General features: G+C 32.6%; 1 protein-coding gene across 12 annotated transcripts in view; it reads left to right on the top strand.

Annotated features, from left to right (window-relative positions):
* Nucleotides 1-19206, top strand: part of LOC124362406 (stress-activated protein kinase JNK) — a 136075-nt gene extending 116869 nt beyond the window's left edge. For 10 of the 12 annotated variants that reach the window (XM_046816867.1, XM_046816869.1, XM_046816865.1 and 7 more), the window contains 6 exons: nucleotides 263-397; nucleotides 2182-2311; nucleotides 3204-3362; nucleotides 7286-7366; nucleotides 12762-12886; nucleotides 15952-19206. In XM_046816867.1, the coding sequence (XP_046672823.1) occupies nucleotides 263-397; nucleotides 2182-2311; nucleotides 3204-3362; nucleotides 7286-7366; nucleotides 12762-12886; nucleotides 15952-16092 (771 nt within the window). In that variant the 3' untranslated portion in view covers nucleotides 16093-19206. The remainder of the gene's footprint in view (nucleotides 1-262; nucleotides 398-2181; nucleotides 2312-3203; nucleotides 3363-7285; nucleotides 7367-12761; nucleotides 12887-15951) is intronic. The other 2 variants (XM_046816875.1, XM_046816877.1) reach the window with 1 other exon arrangement.
* Nucleotides 19207-23385: the final 4179 nt, after the last annotated feature.

Raw genomic sequence — 23385 nt, 5'->3', positions numbered from 1 at the left:
ACAAATCAACAAAAGCAAACTATAATTTATTTCTTATTATTTTGTATAATTATAATAACTTCAGCACTATAGCGTTTTAGACTATCTCAGACAGATTTGATCCTGGAATATGTATTGCAATTTTTTATCAGTACTATTCTTTTAATTCTGCAGAATTTCTAGGTCTTAATTGTGTGTATTTGTATATCTTCAGTTTTTACAGCTGTTTAAACATTTATTCATGTATTAAATATTTAATTTTAGTTTGGTTTTGATATTTCAGGATTTAAAACCGAGTAATATAGTCGTGAAGTCAGACTGTACATTGAAGATCCTTGACTTTGGACTGGCTCGGACGGCAGGCACTACATTCATGATGACACCTTATGTTGTCACCCGCTACTACAGAGCGCCTGAGGTATCTTATTACATTTATATGTGCTCATTAAATCTTAATAGCGATGACTTATCATTCCAAAACTATTTCTTTCTTTTCATCTATAACTTATATATCAACGCAAATATAATATTTTTTTATAACCTTAAACTACATTTAGTTGTTTTTCCGTTCATAGTATTAGTACAGAAAACAGCAGATCTAGGGGCTGTAAATAAAAAAAGAAATTTTTGGGCTTGTCAAAAAAATTGACATATTTTTGAAATTAGTAAATATCAGTAGTTCACCTCAAGTAATAAATATTATCAGTATTATAATTACAAGGGCCGTTAGGAAAGTAAACTCCATTTGCTCCAAGTGGAGGGTGTAGTGCCACCATTCTTGCACCAATGTGCACATCAGGTCAGTGAATATTCAGCCATGGTAGAATGAAAGTCGTTCAAATGCTACGATGTGTACGAATGTTTTTTCTGTCATTTTCCAATACGTTATCTAAAAGTGGCAGGCCAGCTGTGATCACTGTTGATCTTGTTGAGACAATTCTCATCAATGGACATTTTCCCATCTCAGAGCTTGCAGATGAATTTCCATAAACTTCTAAGACTGTTTCATGTGAGATAGTGATAGACAAGTTAGATTACTGAAAATGTTAGGCTCAATGAGTCATGAAAAATTTTTCAGAAGATCACCAAAAATAACAAATGACCTAGGATCTGGACTTTGTGTTATGACCAAAAAGAAGAATTATTTCTAAACAGAACTGCAACTGGATATGAAACTTGAATTAAGTTCGTGAATCCTGAGATTAAAGAACAGTCAAATATGTGGGGTACAACTCATTGCAACACTAACCAATGAAAGATCGGCCAGATTTTTCTAGCAAAATGTTGATGGCAACATTAATTTGAATTTCAAAAGGAGTACTGCTGGGAGAATTCATGAATCGTGGTGTGTCATTCCATGTGTATACATACATTGCAACACTAAAAACCTACAAAGGGAGATTAAAAATAAAAGTCATGATCTGGTAGTTTACTGCATGACACATTTTCCCCCACACTGTTCAGAAAACCAAAGACCTTTTGGGATAGATCAAACAAGTTGTTTTTTGAAATCGTTCTTACAGTTCAGATTTGACTCTCAGCAACTTTTACTTCTTCATGCATATGAAGAAATAGTTTCGCTTTCAGCAATTTGAGAATGATGAGGAGTTCAAATATGAGGGTTACAGATGGCTCAATCCATTATCCAAGAGACCTTTTACAGAAGGAATTTGAAAGTTAGTGTATAGGTATTATAACTGCTTAAATGTTGAAGGAAACTATGTTGAAGAGTATAGTTGTAGTTTTAGGATGTATACATTAAAATTTTTTTATCAACTTTCATGAAAGAACGAAACTAAATTCTTTCAAATGGCCCTTGTATATATTTATTGCTTATTTTACATTTATAGTTTTATAGTATTTATTATAAATTTTGTATTTTAAAAGCACAACAGAACAAATTTTACTTAAAAACTTTTGGATTCATTTTACAATTTTAATTTCAGTATAATACACAATGTAGCAAGATTTAACAATCTTCGATAAGGTTATTTTCTATGTGAGTATTTGTTGCATTAACTACCAACCCTGGGATTTGTTTGTGCTTAATATCTTGTTCTCTGCTTTACTGCATAAATTATTATAAAAATAAACAAAGTCACGTTATGGAGTTGTAATCAGAGCTCACTTTTCAGTTTTTAACATACATATTTATTTATTATATGGCTAGTCATCCACAGCAATACAACTGTCCTATCACAGGTTATACTGGGTATGGGCTACAAGGAGAATGTCGACATCTGGTCAGTTGGCTGCATCATGGGAGAGATGATCAGAGGTGGTGTTCTCTTCCCTGGCACAGACCACATCGACCAGTGGAACAAGATTATTGGTATGTCTTACTCAATAGTTTGTAGCTGCTTGCGCATTTGGGACCTTATTCAGTCTTCATTTTAGCATGTATATTTGATCTTTATCTATGATGTGTTTTCGTGATTTTTATTGCTGTAACATAACAGATAAATTGTCTAAAAAAATCAATCAGTTGCAAAATTGAAGACTCATTGCATAATGTATTTTGATCAAATGTTCGCAAAATGTACCAAAGATAACCAAAATGACAGAATATTGTGGTTTTGTAATAAAATATTTTATTTAAAGTTTATATTTATATTTTTATGTTCATCCATAAACCGCACATCCACTAAATATGTGGACAAAAACTGCTTGGCATAAAATAAATAGACATTTGCTTATGTTTATTTACATCATGCTTTGTTTAGTTGTAATGAACTAGCTTTTATCTAGTATAGTTCTTGCTAACTGCTTGAAAGGGAGTCTTCAGAGTCAAATTGTGACCATCTTATGTTTAAATTTAAAACAGTGAAAAAAATGGTTACTACTTAGAGAATTTACTCAATATAAATGTAAACAAATTGAAAATAATGATCAATGTTTACACAAAATAGATGATTCAACATGACAGGCTCTCTTTCAATTAATATTTCGCAACTTTAGAGATCAAGATAGGATATTTTGCTACTTTAAAGAGCAGTGAGGCTTACACAGAGGGATTTTGGAAATAGGAATTGTCCATGTAAAATTTCAGTACAATTAGTTGAATAGTTTATGCATTAGAACAAAACAAACAAAGGCACTATCGCATTTATAATATTATTAGGATGTATTATATAGCAAGTTGATGCGCAAAGGATTAAAAATATATAAATTTAAACTAGTATTGTTTTAAAAGTTAATTATAATTGTTTTTATTCTGATTAAAGAACAACTGGGTACACCGAGTGGGGACTTCATGAAGAGGCTACAGCCGACAGTACGCAATTATGTGGAGAACCGGCCGCGGTACCCGGGGTACGCGTTCGATCGCTTGTTCCCTGATGTACTGTTCCCCTCCGACTCCTCAGAACATAACAAACTTAAAGGTATGGTGGTAGCTCAATTCTTAAATTAGTAGAATTAATGTTTGGTTGAGTTTGGATCTTGCACGACTAATTCTTGTAGTTACTAGTACTTATACATTAATATCTGAAAGTTAATTTTAATTTCACAAATAGTTGATTTGAGGTTTTAATATCACATTAGTGGTTTAGTGGTATTAGTGTTTAAGTAGATAATTTTAATATTCTCCTATCGTAGGTTTTACACAAGATCTTCCTTACTTTGAGTTATTTTTTGTTCTTCTGATATAACAAAATAATAGATAATAAACGTTCTAGTGAGAAATAACAGTAATATGTAAATACTCATAATCCAATTATTTTACTTTTTAATTTGGATATACCGGTACCTAAGGTTTAGGTATCAATGCACATAGATGTATAGGATTTCTGAAAAATTTCAATATTATGTTTATTATAGCCTACAAACTAAAGTATTCACATTCAACAAACATTAAGTGCATTCTAATATTGATAACCATAACATCAAGATAAAAATATAATCATACCTAAAGGATTGTAAGTTACAATGTAATAATAAAGATATTAAACGTTTGTTTAAAATTCTCCAAACTTTTTGCAGGTTTTATTCATGGTAACATTTTTAGTTTTAATCTGCATGTGAAGCAAAATAATGGATTACCCTTCAGATCGCATAAAAATGAAAATTATAGTGATGGCATATTTAGAGAATAATAAATCTCATTGTGTAAATCATCAATACCCATACTCTTTATTTAATTAATGAACCTTTTGACATAACCAACAACTCATTAACCCATTCAGGATTGAAAAATTGACCCTGTTTATTGGACCCTAAGAGTGAGTATTTTTTTTTTTTTTTAGAGTAGAAAACAGGTTAATTTTGCACAAAACTTAGTGTATAAAATTGTATAAATACAGGGTGTTTCAAAAGAATATACATTTTCGAATGCATGCATATACTATATTTATTAAACTTTAAGACATACGAATATGAAACTTAACACTCATATTTATGAACCTCTCAAGTTTAGATTACAGATGTTTGATATGTACTCTATCAGCAACACGAACAATATCACATCAATACTCAAATACCTCCCATACTGGAATAAGCATGGCCTTTGTCGTTGATGTTATGGCAGTACGGATCCAGTTCTTCAACTCTTCTGTGTCCTGTGGGAGTGGTGGTACATAAACATTATCTCATTATCTTTAACGAAACCCCACAGAAGAAGTCACAAGGGTATGAAATCTGGTGACCGTGGAGCTCAGGTGAAACATGCTAAGTCGCCAGCTTCTTGACTACCAATCCAACGGTTCAGTAGAATTTCATTCAGATATTCCATGCCTTGGGAACAACCATTCTTATAACATCGAGATATTGCTGACTGTTAACCATCGAAGAAGAGTGGGGCGAATCTCGTACATGTTCAATGGATGCATGTGGGGTCTTGTATGCCTCAAATTCGAACATTGTGTTTGTTAACCTGATCACTAACATGGAAAGTGTTATCATTGTCAATATTATCAAGAACCTCGTTACAAAATGTCACACGTTTGTGTTTGCCATCAGGACGCAGAGCCTGTAAGAGCTGTAACTTGTACAGCTACATAACCAACCTATGTCTCAAAACACACCAAATTGCTGTTGTAGGCAGTTGTAACTCCCTACTGGCATGACGACTTAATTTTGAAGGACTACGTTGGAAAGCAGTTTCAATTCGTGTAAAATTTTCTTTAAACATGAGGGCAGCCAGGCCTTTACATACATATCCTGTATCTAAAAACTGTCGATAACTTCCAATTTGTGAATTTTGCGCCCATTGGGAGAATCAATTTGGTACCTCAACCTAAATGTCTATGCACTGTAAACGGAATTGCATTTTGCAAACTTGAGGACACAAAATAATTTCTATTGGAGTTACCATTTTAAAATATTGCGGATACCAAGCAATACAGAAGACATCTAGGATCTATTAATATAAACTAGACTATAAACTGGGCGAATATGTATATTCTTTTTGTAACATCCTGTATTATAAACTTATATTTGTCGATTCTTGTAGTTGAATAAAGATAAAACACATTTTACAGATCAGTAACATGTGTACTGCTGGTCAGCTCTTCTCCCTGAATGGAAGAGCTGCAATACACGAACATAAATGTAGAATATATGTATTTCAAATCAAGTATTGTGTATAAAATCACGATATTTCCATACTTTTGTTGACTACGTCCAATTTTTCCATCTATTGTTTCTTCTTCAAGGGGCGGCCTATTTCCATGCATTTAAGCCTCAAGGGTTTTTTTGCACCCCAGAAGTATACCATGAGGCCAACCAGTTAACAGTTTCAACAGTTCAACAAACTGTAAAAAAAAAAAACAGTAGATATTCAGCAGAGTCGTCCTGCTTGTCATACAGATTCTACAGAGAGGATCCTCCTGGAGAATGCTGACTCTGTTAAGATGCTTCCTCAGGTGACCATGTCCCATAATTAAACCCACAAATTGAGAAGACACCGATCTACTTCAGGAGAGGAGGTCAGACGCCACCCTAGGGGAAGGCAACTCAGACTGATCATTCTCAGATGCCAGATGCAGCCTCCACCTTCTATCATGTTCAGCATGAACCCACTTCAAGATAGCCCCAAAGAATTCACACCTAGAAATACCACAGAATGGTTGAGGCCACGTCATGTTGAACGCTGAGTCCAAGTCGGCCAGGACATCAGCTCTTTTGTTCCCAAAGACCTCCTCATGACCGGGAATCCAAGAAACAGTCACATTGTTGGTTCTACCAAGGAAAGAAATGACTTGACAATCGCAGACAAGTTTGGAGTTAATCACATAAGAGTCCAATGCCTTTAATGCTGCGGGCTATCTGTGAAAATGCTAATCATATTACTCCTATACCGTAGACGAAGATTCTCACGAGTACATTCCATAATAGCTGTGACTTCTGCCTGAAAAACTGTGGGATAAGAATCCATAGGGACCACCAGTTCCCTACATGGTCTCACTCTCACAATCCCAGCACTTGTGCCACTTTATTTTCTAGAACCATCCATAAACTGTTCAAGTTCTGTTGTAGATGAGGTTTCTTTCCATCTGATCAAGCCTTCTTTGAAGTTCCTGAAGGGTTTTTCAAAGAAAAATCTTGGAGGCGTCAGAGATTGTATGTAAAGCGTTCCCCTGAATGAGGATGCTAATTTTGCAGTGCCCCTGTCTACTGCTACTAATTATACAACAAATAACTCACCTTCGACACTACCGTTTACCATCGTGATAGGTGCAGCTCATCTTTAGTCCCGAATGGGTTAGTGATATAGTCTGCTGTCAGCTGGTCTTTTTCATACTGTTGACCATCAAGAATGTACAATTGATTAGTCTCCGTTAGTCAACATAATCTTTGATGATAAATAGTTAGCTGGTCTCCAAAGAGTAGCTAACCCTATGTTCTATATATTTTTTCTTTTAGGTACAGTAGACTATATTATCAGATTTAACGCTTTCACAATGATAAAAATTAATACAAATTTTGATCAAAAACAATAAATATCTATACATTTTCTCCCTTATTACCATACTGTATTTGTATGTTATTAACAATAAAATTTCTAAAAAAGTGATTGTACATTTTTATTGTTTAATACAGGCCCTCAGTTGGGTCGTTATGTTTTCTGCTGGGACTATTCCTACGTTCAACGTCAGTGCAGGTGTTCTCCTTCCACCATATGATGAGTTTTAATTCTGCTGGCTTATAACCTTAGTTTACCATGTGGGATTTATCATTTTATTTTTTTTGTATAAGTTCTTTAATATTGTTTTATTGGTGATTTATTTTTCTTTAGTTGTTACTAGCCTTTGGCCAAATTTATTCAAAATTGGTGAACAAGAAATTGAAGATGTCTTGTTGGATTCAGATCTTACTGATTTTGAAAACACCGCCAGTGTTCCCTCTTCCATCCAAAGTAGTGACACAGAAAAACCAACTTATGAAAATGGTGAGGACATGGATGATGATTTTATAAATTGTGTCAATATATCTGTAAGTACACCTTTAAATAGTAGGTCTAATCTTAATAACAATGATTTTTTCCTTTGATTATGGATGAGATGCTCCTAAACCCTGAAGATAGCGGTGAGCGATAGCCAAAACTTCCATCTTCTGATATAGATGTACCTGCATGTAAAAATATTTGAAGATAGTGTACAATTACAGTTGGAAGATGAAACAGATTCCTTTTGAGGGTCAGTGATCGTTAATTTGTAATTTCAATGTAAAATCTCATGGAAGTTTATAGTCAGTTCTTACAGACAGTTTTGTAGAGTTAATTGTGAGGAAAACAAAAAAAAATATTCACTCAGTTATTTTAAAACTTATGAGTTATAAGGAAGGACAAGAGACGGGTCCTGCTAAGAGCCTATGGTCTGAACTCGCACAACATTCACAATGCTTAAAGTATAATACTGTAATCACCAGGACACATTTAAGTTTACTGGGATGAATCCTAGTACATTGTCTTTCTTAATATTCAGTGAAAAAAAAACAATAGGGGATTGAATTCCTAAATTACTACCAAGGAATTTAAGAACAAGCACAGTATCAAGTTGAAGATGAGACTTTTCACAGCTGGATTGAACAACCATTTATTAACTAGTTTTTACAATATATCTTTGACTTTCAATTAAAACACCTTTATTATAACATACAAAAAATTAGTCAGTAAATTTAACTTTTGCAAAATTAAAACAATTTCTTTTCTTAAAGAAAAGATATTTCGACTTAACTTGATCACTAATTGGATTACTGCACTTATGGCACTAAGTAATCAATATTATATTGCTCCTCATTTCCAATATGTTAAAAAACCTGGATAGAATACAAAGAATACTGTCATTCATGAAATAATGGGCCCTTGGTTGGGAGGACTGATCTTGAGACAGTAATACAAATAAAAACTACATACGGTAGGGTGAAATATTCATGATTTGATTTTATAACTCATACACTTTTATTTATGCTGGGGAAGGAAATAGCATGCATCAATAAATAATATTTATTTTGCATCAACTTCCTGTGTTATATGATATTTGACCCATACCATTTATGCAGATAAGTTTTATATATATGTGCAAACTTGTATTAGTAAAACCTCTTCTAAAGAAAGAAACATTTTTTGTGAAACTCTGCTAACAGGAAGAATATAAAATTCTTAAGAAGTTGTTGAGAAGGAAAAAATAATTAGTCTTGAAGATGAAAGGGATTTAAAGTTGATGAATAGAAGATCAAGTGACCTGTCCTCATGATTTCAACTAGAACAGAACATGGTTGCTCTAAAATCACTGGTTAACTTAACAGAGCAGATCTACTGATAATGAAGCCCTCATCAGTGTTGACGTACAATAAGATGAAAAAAGGTTGAAGTATCAGATCAAGTTTTTATTTATTTCATCCATTAAAAATAAATTGAAATCACATAATAGTTTTACAGTTAGTTAGTTTTCCCTGAACATGATTGTCAGTTTGTATAAATCACTTTAAGGTTTGCAGTAACTGCCATAAGACCGTAATGTTACGTATATTATAACATTACTCACTTTCAACATTACTTAGGACCTTGATTTGCTACCAATTTTTTCAGATTGGATGTATTGGTGTGAAATTTGGACTATAGACAGGTAGTAGCCCATGAAACAAAAGTGATATAGTGCCGATGTATGCTTTTACCCTAGGAATGGATGCCACCCCTTCTAAGCGTTGGAAATGTTTTAGTAAAAAATAACATCATTCAAGAAAAAGGCAAATTCTAAGCAAAAAGTTTTCTATAAGAATGCTTTGTACAGTCAAAACTTTTTGAGATATTGGTGTCTAAAGATTGTCGTTTTTAGTCCAAATGTGCTTTTTTTTAGTAAGTGTTTTGAAATATCTTAAAAACTATAAGTACAAAAATAGTAAGAAGTAAATATAAAACTATAACAAAAACAAAGAATTTGTAATTTATGAACAAACACTCTAATAATTAAGTTTTGAAGTGTTTATTCATAAATTAAGCATTTGATTGCAATAAGAAGAAGCTGGTAGAATGTAAAAACAAAGAAATTGATTTTTTTTATCTTTCTAGTTGGTATATAAACCGAATTATAACACTAGTTGAAGTTGATTTTCAAGATAGCTAATTTGAAACTTTCAATGTCATTTAGTGAAAGAATGAAAGCTTTAAGAAAGAAAAACTTAGGTCACATTTTTTAATTAATTGAATAAACCTTTTGAGCATAGGTAAAAGTCATTAGCTTGATAATTAACAGGTTTACAATCAAATTAAAATTGTTTTCTTGATTTTTAAGAAAAAAATCGGTATTAAAATGTATTACTTGTCGGCAAACATTAAAATTAAGTGTAATTCCAATTAATTTTTGGGAGTTTGGAAGGATTTAGAAGCTTAAATTTGAATAAATATTTGATTAATGTTAACAGGTTAAGGGGAGCACACCTCCCTATCTCCGTCCATGTTAGCTTAGGTACATTTTTCTCTGGAACCACTGCAGATAGAGATGTGGTATTTTTTAACACTTATTTATATACTAATTAGTAAGACCATCCAGTGGGAATCATTCTTTCTTCATTAGAGAAATAATTGTTTTCAAAACATGTTTTGAAACATTTCAAAAATCATACACAAAAAGTCATAAAACAAAAACAATAAGTAATTAAAAAAACCAACTGAAGTGATTGTACATAAGCATTTCCTACACATGTGTTTCAAATTTCAATGATCTAGGAAGAACTTTTTGAGAAAAGTACCTAATGTGTTTCAAAAACATCACAACTGACCATTTATCTCCAGTTGCATAAGAAGGATTGTCTGGATCTTCATCTTCTTGAGTGTGATCCTCATCCAAATATAATTCGCAAGCAACTTTTCAACAAATATAACTTTTATAACTATGTTTCAATAATAGATAGTATTTTTTATAAGGAGTAGGTCTTCTATAAGGGTTTTAGGAGGAATTTTCAAAGTTAGGCTACAATATAATCATACAACAATTGAAAACTTTGAGAAGTCAAAATTTATCATATGTATGTATATCTGTAAAAAATTTTAAGGGTTGCAACTGTTTAATGAGCGGATGTTTTTAAGGGTAGAAAAGTAATTTAATTTTATATATTGTATTAAAACACTTGAAAGGCACTTTATCAAACATGTTTAAACACAAATTAAATCTTTAAAATTTGTAAATCTGAACTTTTTGAATTTTTTCATACAAGGGCAGTTTTTACCTCGAAATGTCAAAAAGCACACATTGAGACAGTATCACTTTTGAAGCTCTGGTCAAATGGTCAGATGAGGTAGTATGCACATTTTCAAGTAATTCTGTGCAATCTGTAAAAATTGGGAGTTTTTACCTCATTTTCACCTTTATTAAACTGTACTATATTTTTGTAGTTCCATTCATGGGGGTTTTAAAACATTAGAAACAAATTATGATTTTTTTTAGTTAGTACTAAAAATTTTAAAAGCAATGGATTTTTTTCATTAAAGATATTTTTTTTAATGTAAGGAACTGGTATTTAGTGTAATAAGGATCTATGAAAATATTTTGTTTCGTCATCTCTATTCATTTTTAAGTAATATGTTATATTAGTTTTAATAAAGTAGATTTTTGGGAAACAAGCAATATCTAAATGAAAACATTAAATGAATAAACAACTTAGACCTACCTTATATTAGTGGCCTCCAGGTTTGTAATTTTATTGATTGAGGTTTGTTTGATTACTTAAATGGTTTTAGTTTCTCTTGTTAGCTCTTTGTTTTAATATTCATAGTCAAAGTGGCCTAACCTCAACAGAAGTTGACTTAGCGGTTGCCCTGCTAATTTTATTTATGAAGTTTGCATGTTTTAAAAAGTTCTAGCAGTGTATTATATTGGTTTCATCCCTTTTAACGTGAAGTTTCAGACCAGCAGTGACGAGCAATTTTATACTTTTCCCTTTTTTCAAGTTTTCTTTTAATGTTCTTTAACTCTCACATTTAGTGGTCTTTTTGTTTTGCCTATGTATTCCCTATTACAAATAACATGATATACTATAAAGACAGTTTGAGTCCTCTGTTCCATTTTTTATTTGGTTTTTACAAGACTTTGCTTATGGGTGTTTTTTGTTTTAAAAGTGGTTTTATTAATCTTGTATTTCCTGCCTACTCTTCAAACAGCCATTTCAACCAGGAGAAACAAACGTTAATCAAAGAATTTAGAGGGCAATACATTTCAAATTTATTTATTTTTCGGATGAGGCCTTACGAAACCAAAGGTTTCATCATCAGGCGACACCACAAAAAAATATTTACATAATTTTTATTACAATTAAAATACCATATGGTGTAAATATGTAGATACAAAGATTTTGGAAATATTTCAGCCAGTATGAAAAATTAGATATGGCTACAGTATAATTTTTAAATAAATTGAGAAGAAAGAAGACTGGAATTTTCAATAGGGCCTTCTTCATTGTTTATGAGTTTTCTTTTATTTATGTTTATGTGTAGTGTTTCCCAAGCATTTAAGTTAATTGGTTTTGTCACTTCTTTTATTAAGTTCAGATTTTTAATTGATGTTCTGTATCCTGATTTGATGCAGTGCTTGGCTACATCAGATTTTTCAACTCTTCCATATTTTGTGTGCTATAAATGCTCTTTAAATCGTGTTTTTATTGTTCTTTTTGTTTGTCCAATATAAATTTTGTCACAGTCATCGCATCCAATTTTATAAATTCCCGATTTATTATCATTTGAAATTTTGTCTTTAGGGTTTCCTAAAATTGCTTGTTCTGTAAGTGACAGTTTTATTTGTATGTTTAAAAAAAATTGCATTATTAAAAAAATTTAGGCCCTATTTAAAATTCCAGTCTTCTTTCTTCTCAATTTATTCAAAAATTATACTGTAGCCTTATCTAATTTTTCGTACTGGCTGAAATATTTCCAAAATCTTAGTATTTGCATATTTATACCTTATAGTATTTTAACTGTAATAAAAATTAATTAAATATATATTTGTGGAGTCGCCTGATGATGAAACCTTCGGTTTTGAAAGGCCTCGTCCAAAAATAAATAAATTGGAAAAGTATTGTATTCTTTACATTTAGTAGCATTTATAAGTTTTTCCAATTGCTCCAAGAGTCTTCAATTTAGAGGACATTAGACAATTTTTGTCACATGATTTTTGGTGAGCCATTTCGTTGTGAATGTGTTGAATTATTATAGTGGTAAGAAATGGTGAAATTGCTGAACACTTTGCGTACATAAACTTTATATTTACTCTTATCATATATATATATATATTAACATCTGAAGATGGAATATTGGAATTCAGTGTAGTTGAAGTGTAACTGTACTGTTCCAGCGAGCCAGGCCAGGGATCTGCTATCCCGTATGCTGGTCATAGACCCGGAGAAGCGGATATCTGTAGACGAGGCTCTACTGCACCCCTACATCAACGTGTGGTATGACGAAGGTGAAGTTAATGCGGTGAGTATGTCTTCCATGTGTGAAGCATTGCAGTTGAATAGCATTTACATGGAATCCATAGGCAAACAAAATTAATATTATTTATAATATTTTAAATCATTTATATTTGTTTACGAATTTTTTTGCATTTTTTATAATATAGTTGAGGTTTTTTCAATGATTTATATATGGATTATTTCATAAATGAATGTCAGGTTAGTCTTATAAACTGTTCCTTAACCCTTTCATGACCGAGCTATCTGTCACCCACTTTTCTAGTAATTAGTATTTTTTCATGATTTTACCTGTGTATGCTTTGTACTTGGTACTTGTAGAATATATAAGGCATGTTTTTAAAGTAAGTACCGTTTTGATATAAAAAAATCAACAAGTAAATTTTTCAAACAAAACTTTATTTACCTGAAAGAGCATTCTTTCCTCTACTTCTCTACATAATTTCCATTATTATTAAGGCACTTGTCGTATCTTGGGACCAGCTTTTGTATGCCGTCGTCAAAGAAGCTTGCCGCCAGACTGGACAACCACTGTTGCACAGACGTTTTTACTTCTTCATCATTGGTATGACCTTTCCCCGCCAAATGCGTCTTCAAGTGCAGAAACAAATGGTAGTCGCTAGGTGCTAGATCGGGACTGTATGGAGGATGATCCAATTGTTCCCATCCAAATGAAGTGATGAGCTCTTGCGTTTGATTTGCTAAATGTGGACGAGCATTATTGTGGAGCAAAACGACGCCTGCACTTAGCATGCCATGCCTTTTGTTTTAAATTGCGCGGCACAGTTTTTTTTAAGTTTCACAGTACGCGGCTGCATTAATCGTTTCACCATGACCAACAACACACCCTGTCTGTCCCAAAAGACAGTGCACATGATTTTCTGGGCAGAAATTGTTTGCTTGAATTTGACTTTCCTAGGAGATGTTGAATGCCGCCATTCCATTGACTGTTGTTTTGATTCTAGTGTAACGTAAGCGACCCACGTTTCATCGCCTGTAATGATATGGCTTCAAAAAAAAATCATCGCCCTCGTTACTGTAACGCTCGAGAAAGCCCAATCGTTTAGTTTTGTGCTCATCATTCAACATTTTCGGTACCCACTGTGAACACAGTTTCTGATAATTTAAACGTTCAGACACAATTTCATAGAGAACACTTCTTGATACAGCAGGAAATTTTTCAGCTAAGGACGAAAATTGTGAACCGTCTGTTCTCTTTCACTTTACAGTTCACTTTTTGAATGAGATCATCGGTAATGACTGAATGTCGCCCACTTCATTCCTCATCATGAACGTTTGTGCGGCCATCTTTGATGGCCCTAACCCATTTCCGCACCATTCCTTCACTCATGTTTTCACCACAAACTTCACTGATTTGACGATGAATGTCAATTGCTTTTAAGTCTTCAGCACAGAGAAAACTAATCACAGCCATAAAACATGACGGTGATAATAAATCATGACTGCACCTCTAAATCTACTTTTTACCTAAGTTGTGAAAGTTAAAGAAGAATAAGAGTAAAGAAAATTATGAATATTAAACCACCTAGAACAGGACCTAGATTGTAAATGTTTCAATGTTTCAAACTTCAAACCAATGTAATTATTTAAAGAGTGAACCTTTTCAGGTAAGATTTGCGGCATTGTACTCTACTAATAGAGACCTTTAATTTGATGTACTACTCAACCTAAGCTCAAATTTAAGATTTCCTTCTCTCTCTTTGTGGGCTATCACCCTGACATGACAAAAATAGGTATTTACTTAAAAAAGGTAGATTTATAGATGCAGTAATGATAAAACAAATTTTATTGCTGTACCTGTAATCATTAAGGAAATACGATACAAGGCAAACTGTATTTATATACAGGATTGTAGTAATTGTAGCGATGTAATAATTGAAGATAGAAATCCTGTTTCAACTGTATCCCTCTAAATAAAATAGCTTTAACAAGATTTGTTATTGTTACTTTATTGAATAAGTTATAAAACTTCAATTATTACCCAAAATAGTTACCCCCAACCGACACATCCAAAAAATAACTAAGAAAGTTCAGTTCCAAAAAATTCAACATTTAAAAATTTCGTGTAATGCACACCATACAGTTGTATTTAATACGTTTTAGTTATAATTTTTTTAATTTTCAAAATGTAAATAATTTTTAAATGTCAAAATTGTTTGGGGATGGAACTTTCTTAGTTATTTTTTGGATGGGTAGGTCCTTAACTATTTTGGGTAACATTTGGAGTTTTATCACTTGTTCCCCAAAATAGGGAGAGTACAGTTAAAAAGAAGTCTTTATCTTCACTTGCTGCTACGATCAGTGGCACAGGTGTTCTGGCTCACCCTGTATATATTGATATGTCTGGTATTATTTCTTGTAGTAATTTCTCATACAATACAATATAATTTGTGTTTAACACTATCCTAAGATATTGGAACAAATTTTTGTCTTGTGTTGTTGTATTTGTCCACTTCTCTCACTCAGTAGGTTTTTCCTTCAATTCCTGTATCGTTCCTTCAATACGCTCCTTCAATTATTGTAATTTATTGAAATTATTGTAATTTTTTTAAATTTTGCAGCATATTATATTGTATATACTGTAGACATGTCACAGATGAATTATTTTTTGTTTTTCAGGTACAATGTGACAAAAACCTATGTATTTTGGAAAAACTCTATATTAATAATAAATTTACAATAAATATTTCCGTATCTAAATTGTTGTTAATAACATATTATTAAAAATTCAAAGAGTACTTAATCGTTTTGTAAAATTCTGAAAAAGTCATAGCTTCATATTTATATGAATAAACCATGTTTATTACAAAAATGCTACACATTATGTCTTTTACATGTTTTATAGGTTCTGGCAGTATTACTTTCAATAAGGCACATTTTTCAGTTTTGTTATGAATGTAAAGCAAAAGAAGATTAGTCAGTGTCGATTATAGAAATTGATTTAAACTGAAACAGAATATGTAAGATTGCAAGGTACTCTTCAGGTTATGATGTTCTTTACTTTATGATTATCTACTCTGTGACTGAACCCAACCATACTGTGTGTTTTAGCCTGCCCCCGGACCATACGACCACTCTGTGGACGAGAGGGAACACACGGTGGAGCAGTGGAAGGAGCTAATCTACCAGGAGGTGATGGAGTATGAGATGAGCCACAATGCCGAAGACGCCGATGCCGCTGCACGTCGGTAGAGACGGATCCACCACTAGTGTCTAAAGACGTTAACGTTCAGTTGTACCATACAATTCCCTCGACCTTTGTTTTGTTTCAATTTAAGTATAACTATTGCAAGTGTGATACGTCAGAAAGTTTTCTGAAAACTTCCATTATTTTATTTGACTAATTTAGTTTGTGAGGTTGTTATTCATTAATTTTAATTTAATTTTGTAAAACTTTTTACATAGAATATGTACAGTACAAAATGTAAGCAAAGCCAATGTTGTATAATTATCACTGAACCAAATTGGTTTGCATCATTATAAATATATATAAATATATAAATATCGAAGATGTTAATATCATTAAGATTTAAGTTTTGATTACTTGTTTCTTTTTTTAGTCCAATTGTACAAGAAAAGGTAGACCTTTTTATTTAGAAACATATATTTTTTGTGGGTAATTGACATACAAGTTTAATCAGAAATGTTTTTTTTATTTCTTGATTACCTCTTTGTATTCCCACTTTGATGTAATAATGATTACGTAACCACCCCTATACATATATATGTAATCATTCAGTTTTTGTAATGCATCAAGTACATCTTAACCCTTAAAGTGTGGCGTACGGATTTGTCCATCAATCGGAATTGGGCTAAACGCGGCATACGCAAATATCCGTATGTCTTATTTTAGTTTATTGTGTACATTATAATGTACAAAAATGCTGTGAATATATAGGACTGAATAATGTATTAATTTATGATCGTCGGGAAGCAAATTAAGTAGCATGTTGCATGAAAAATCAATAAAACCAGTGCTATTCTTTTATTGACATTTCATTTTATGATGTGCGATGTGGTAGTATGTGAATATAATCGTACAGCATAACACATATATGATACATCTTAATATAAAACCGGTGGAGCTTTTTTGAAAAAAATATATTTTTTATTTCTTCCTTAAAGAAATAGAAAATAAATTTAACTTCAGCAAAATATGAACTTTTTCAATGTCTAATTGCATACTAATTGAACTGAGGCCAAACTTTCCTCTGCGCTTTAAGGGTTAATAGGCAGTAAAACAGTATTATTAATTTGATTTAAATATTTTAAAACTAAATTTTATGACAACTGAAGCTCAAAAATAAAAAGAATATTTAAAATGTTAGGTGATGAGTTACGTTTTATGTGAACTTCAGCAACGTATTGGGAAGTGATAAATATATGAATGACTTAAGTATATGATTGATAGATTTTATTATATTTGGGGCTGGTATAAAGGAGATATAACAGTAGAATCTTATGTGGTCCTCACCACATATTTGAAAGATAATTTTTGTAGTTTTCCAATATTAATGGTTTTATAATCTTTACCATAAATGCTTTGTATTTACTATGGCTAAAATGCATTACAAATTTGCAGCATAATAATGTTCTGTAGATAATTTAGTGGTGGCTTAAGAATTGAATCTTGTAAACAGATTTTTTTCTATGGAACAGTGTTTCTAATTATTGTAATATTTAAGTTTGAATTTTGGTGTAATGATAAGAAAAATAGCTTAATCGGTGACATGTATTTAAATCTGTAACAGTTGTAATAAGGGTAATTGTTTTGTTATACATACCGAAACATATATAATTAATAAATAGGTTATGTTTGAATTACTTTTGTTTTTAGAAAATTACAAAAAACATAATTTATAATTATTTTTAATTTGTGAATATTCTATTTTATTTATTATTTTATTGTAAGTTAATATTAATCCTAAAATATAAGCTCTAATGCAGAAAAAGTTGTAAAGTGTATTCATGATAATAGAAAAAAACAGGTACAGTGTTTTTTATCGTGAAAGATATCAAAAGACCTAGATTATTAGATAGCATAGGATATAGTTATTTACATTTTATAGGCAGATTTTAGTTCCAAACAGTAACAAACAAATTATGTGTCCACATGTTTGACTGCTCACCGTTGCTATCAAAAGATTAAAATAAATTTAATAGTTTTGAACATACAAATGATCCCTGAAATACAAGTATGCATGGCAAAAATTACGTACCAAGTTTTGTTTTAAAATTATTGTATCTTAAAGTAATATTTATTTTAATTCATTCGTTGCTATATTTATGTGGATCTTTTTTTTTACTGTTGAACATTAAAATTAGAAGAATGACACACTGTCTGCATAATAGTTTAAAGCATTAGGTATTTTTTGTTTACAAATGTTGGTAGAGTAATGGCTCAGCTGGCTTGCAGCCTGCCTAGCCATTGTCACCTTGTAATCACTCACAGTCATAGCATAAGTATGATCAGAGAGGACTTGGGGTTAAATATTGACAGACCTTATTTGGGCAAATAAAAATTCTGTTTGGTTCAAATTAAAGCTGTCTGTATTTTATTAATTTTCTTTTTTAAACCCCCTTTCTTATTTTGTGATCTCAGTTCATAACAATTTAAGTTATTTAACTAAAGCGATGCAAACGGTTTGTTGTAACGCAGTCTGATCATTTGTTTGGATCTGTGCCTGAAACGATCCAGTCCTGCCGGCCACTCCACTCACTGTTATTTGTTAGTCCTCACTCTTGATATTGTTGTAGGTTAAGTCCAGTGTAAGTCGAGTTACAATCAGGTGTATGCAGTTGTTAAGTTGCTGTACAAAAACTTGATGATAATAACATGTACAGTTTTTTAAACTTGTTGCGGGTGGTGTGTTGTGTACGGACAATTTATTGTTAAAAAGTCCTTGGAACTATTGTTTAATGTAATTTATATATTTATAAGGGAATGTGCAGAGCCACAAACTAAGCAGTGTGGAAAGTCCGATCCATTTTGCCAGTAGTGTGTTGTGTGTAATAGTAATAATACTCCTCCCAATAGCACCTCTTTCTTTTCTGTAAATATTTCACTATCTCTTTTGTGAATACGTATGTATAGTAGGTAGAGGTTAGATACTGCCGTTACGACACGACGTCACTGTTCCAAATTATTTGTGATAGAATCCTTTAGGCAGATTAAATTTCGTTGTGTCAAAGCGTAGTGGTTTATAAAGTTATATGTTTCTGAGGTTCATCAAGCAGGTATATTGTCTTATTATTGTAACCACGTCTATCATTACTCAACCAAACAATAAAATATGATTCTTAAAATTGACTACTTCATTTGTTGTTTCTCTTTCAGAAAATTGCAAAATATGTTCATTTAACACGGAGTGAGCCAATATGGAAGCTTTAAGATGATGTGCAGAATATCCAAACCTATGTAAACACACCTCTGGAGCAAATACAGTCGACTCTCGATAATTCGAAATTGGCGGGACATGCAAAAGAATTCGAATTAGTGAGAGTTTTTGAATTACCGAGAGTTTCGATTTATTGAGAGGAAAAGAAAACTATTCGAATTACCAAGAGTTTTTTTTATTAAACACACAATGTCATACGGCAAACTAACAAAACTTAAAGAACATTAATTTCTAATGATTAATTGAACAAATCTGTTATCTTTGATTGCTTTTTCTTGTTGATTCGTCCCTCATCGACGACCTTGTTTAACACAAATAGTGCGTCGAACACTTCCGGCCCAACTTCTGTCTGCAAAGAAAAGAAAGAAAAACAACTGTCACAGCGTATTTCGTAACAAATGCCAAAAAGTTACGTAATTTGTTGGTTGTATTATAACTTATGACATACAGTATTTACATTGAAGTTTTAAAACTAAACACAAACAGCTGATTTTACAGCCCTAAGACCCTAAGGTTAAAAAAGTCTACGCTACTTTCGGACATAAAATTCAGTAAAAAATTATGGATAAATTGCAGTGTGGAGAATATGGCATTTTTAAATCAGTTTAACAAATTGATAGGCTAATTACAGTAGTTTATTGCGATGTTTTTACCTGAGAGAGAAAAATGGCGCAGCTTTTCTAAGGATGTGCTGGCTTCCTTCAGTTGTGACAGGCGGGAACTCCTGGTCTTCCTCATCGTTATAAACATCAGGTTGTTCTTCATCTTTAGCGGCCAAGATGTCAGCATCAGTAAGGGTTCCCCATACTGCAACTTCGTCATCAACTTGCACAAAATCTTCAAATGGAACATCTCCTATTACAGGGTGAGATTCCCAAGGTGTTGGCTGCACAACTTGAAGTTCTTCATCGGGTGTGTTAACACAGAATCCAGACTTACAAAAACAGTTAAATATTGTCGTTTGACTCACACTTTTCCACGCTTTTTCAACAATCAACATGGCTGTGAGAATAGAGATGTTTGGAGTTTCATTACTGTCAATTCCATCCAGTACAATCTTGACTATTTCATGTCAGTAAAATGCTTTGAAGTTTTGAATTATGCCTTGGTCTAGAGGCTAGAGGCTGCAACTTGGATGTTGTATTTGGTGGAAAAAAAGTGAAGTTTCACATTCGAGAGATTTGGAGGGTTGTTATGAACTGAACAGTTATCAAGGAATAAGAGGATTTCACGATTTTTTTTTTCATGTCGCTGTTCAATGAATTTAACCACTCGTTTTAAACAACTCCGTTGTCATCCACGCCTTTTTTGTTCGAGCGGTAGGTTACGGGAAATGACTGGATACCTTTTAAAACACCTAGGTTTTGCTGCTTTCCCGATGAGAGAGGGGCTTCAATTTTTCGGAACCATCCATGTTAACAGTCAACAGAAGAGTTAACCTTTCCTTACTATGTTTTCCCTCCGTGGCATTTCTCGTCTTTAAATGTAAATGTCTTGTCTGGCATGCATTTAAAGAATAAGCCGGTCTCGTCGGTGTTAAAAATGTTGTGTGGTTCATAACTTTCTGTTAAGCTGGACAACTCTGCACGCCAATCGGAACACACACTGTCGCTAACGCTAGCGCTTTCCCCACAAACCTTTTTAAAAAATATACCATTACGTTTTTTGAAATTAGTCAACCAGCCTTCGCTTGCTGCAAAGCTGGGGATGCCAAGCTCTTTAGCATATGCCTTTGCCTTTTCTTTTAAAAGCGAACCTCCAACAGGAACATTTTTATCTCTACACTGTCTAAGCCATGTGACTAAACACTCCTCTAATCTAGGATAGTCACCTTTTGTCGTTCTTTTTCTTCCTGCTACGGAACTCACTTCAACTATTTTTTGTTTATTTTTTTAGAATGGTAGACAAGGTACTCGCAGGGATTTGAAATGTTTTTGCAACTTCCGACTTCGTTTTACCACTTTCTACCGCCGCGATCTCTTCTTTCTTTTTCCGAAAGAGAAAGACATTTATTATTTTTTGCTTAATAGCCATCACGACAAACACTTCTTAGACACAACAAACACGACTTCCACACAACACGGCGCAAACATAACCAACACTGCAAAGGAGTATGCTCTGGGACACAGGATGCAAAGTTTCTTGTTATGACAGGAATAAGTTGAAATGCGTGTTTTCCCATCGGCCCGACTCTCAATTCGAATTACAAAGAGTTCTGTCGAGTGAACTTCGAATTACTGCGTGTTCTGTATCGGCCTAACCTCAATTCGTTTACGTCATTTTCGAATTATAGAGTGTTCCGCCGACAAGACTTCGAATTACTGCGTGTTCAAAATTAGTCTGTCCTCTGCGGTAAGTTCGAAATACCGAGTGTATCAAAATGCATTGACAAATTTCGAAATAGCGAGAGTTTTTCAAGGGACCGGCCTTTTCGTTCGAATTACCAAGAGTTTTGAATTATCGAATGTTTGAATTATCGAGAGTCGGCCTGTACTAGGAATATGCATAAATATGCATAAAAATCTTTCTTCCTATGAATGTCCACAAATGCTTTTTGGGAACTACAGGAACTCAAAGTTAACATACACACTTAGTAGATTTTGCCATTACTACAAACTATTATTGAAGAGTTAGGAGTTGAAATTGTGGAATGTGGTAACCATGCAGAAAGGCACATAGTTGTCAGTAGCAACAACTCATTCCTACATTGATTTAAAACACATTGCCATTAAAAATTGTACACTATTTAAATATAATGCTATTTATTATGTTGCAAAATATAGTTAAAGTAATAAAAATAGCTTTTTACAAGAACTTTAGGTTCCTTTGGGTGTGAAAGAAGCTTTTGTGGACCCATATTCATTTAAATATTTTTTATTTCTACATTTTTATAACAACAATGGTATTAAAAACATGGTTGTCCTGGAATTAATTCAAAGGACAAGTCAAATTTAAACATTATCCAAGGCAGAAAGGCTTATTGAGTTTTTAATAAGATTAAGGAATTTTCAATTGTATAAAACATGCTTTAGTAGCCAATCTGTCAAGTTGTTTGATGTCATTGTTTCATCCCTGCAGCTGTTATCTTCGGGGCATGATTTTGAACAGCTCAGCCACCATGTAAGATGGTTTTTCAAGAACACATCACATTCTGAGTGCTGGTAAATTAAAATTTGCAGCCTGGCAGGTGTTGCATTAGACAGGTCTCTCTACCCCTTGTCATTTTTATGGTAAGCATACACAAAGCAATGCAATGTACAAAGCAATATAGTGTTACAAAAATAATTTGATGAACTTTGATAACAGGTTTCTTAAACAAAAACAAGAAAAGAAATAACGTATGTCCAAAACTTTTAATTTTCAAGTAATTGAAAATTTTATATTTAAATGATTAGAGCTTATTAGCATATAAAATGCTTAAAATTTCCCTCTTTTTGGTTTTAAACACAAATGAACTTGCCTAAAAATGAACAAGTGACGTTGCATTTAAACACAAATGAACTTGCCGACAAATGAACAAGTGACGTTGCACCTTTCCGAGTACTCCCTGAAGGTTTTGAATGATTTCATTGTCTTCCATAATGTTTCAAAGAAGTTGGTTGTCAGCTGCTAAAGCAATTATTTTAAGTAACCTTTCAGATTCAAATCGAATTCAGGAGAATGTGCGTACCATTAAACTAGTTCTCTTACATCTATCCATATACACATAAACGTAGCTAGGTGGGAAGCGTTGATTCAATGCGAATGGTGAATTAGCTTTATTACACATTCTGCTTAATGCAGCATCTGAAATCTGACACTGTCATAGACCCAACTTGAGGTTCCAGGATTCTAGTGTGTAACAGTATCATATTTCAGACATTGCACTAATCAGAAAGTGAAATGGAACTAAACTTAATATTCACGTATCCATCATGAATATGTTATGGTAGATACAGTAAAGCACCCCTGTAACAAACTCCAACGCAATGAATTCCCCAAAATAATGAATTTGAAATATCCCTTTTAAATGTTCTTAACGCTTAATGGTGAAAATACCCCAATACAAATTTTGTTCGTAACTTCAATATAACAAATTTTTAGGATT

The sequence above is a fragment of the Homalodisca vitripennis genome, chromosome 5, assembly GCF_021130785.1.
Source record: "Homalodisca vitripennis isolate AUS2020 chromosome 5, UT_GWSS_2.1, whole genome shotgun sequence".
In the NCBI taxonomy this organism is placed as follows: Eukaryota; Metazoa; Arthropoda; class Insecta; order Hemiptera; family Cicadellidae; genus Homalodisca; species Homalodisca vitripennis.
This window is presented reverse-complemented; position numbering and strand designations above follow the sequence as displayed.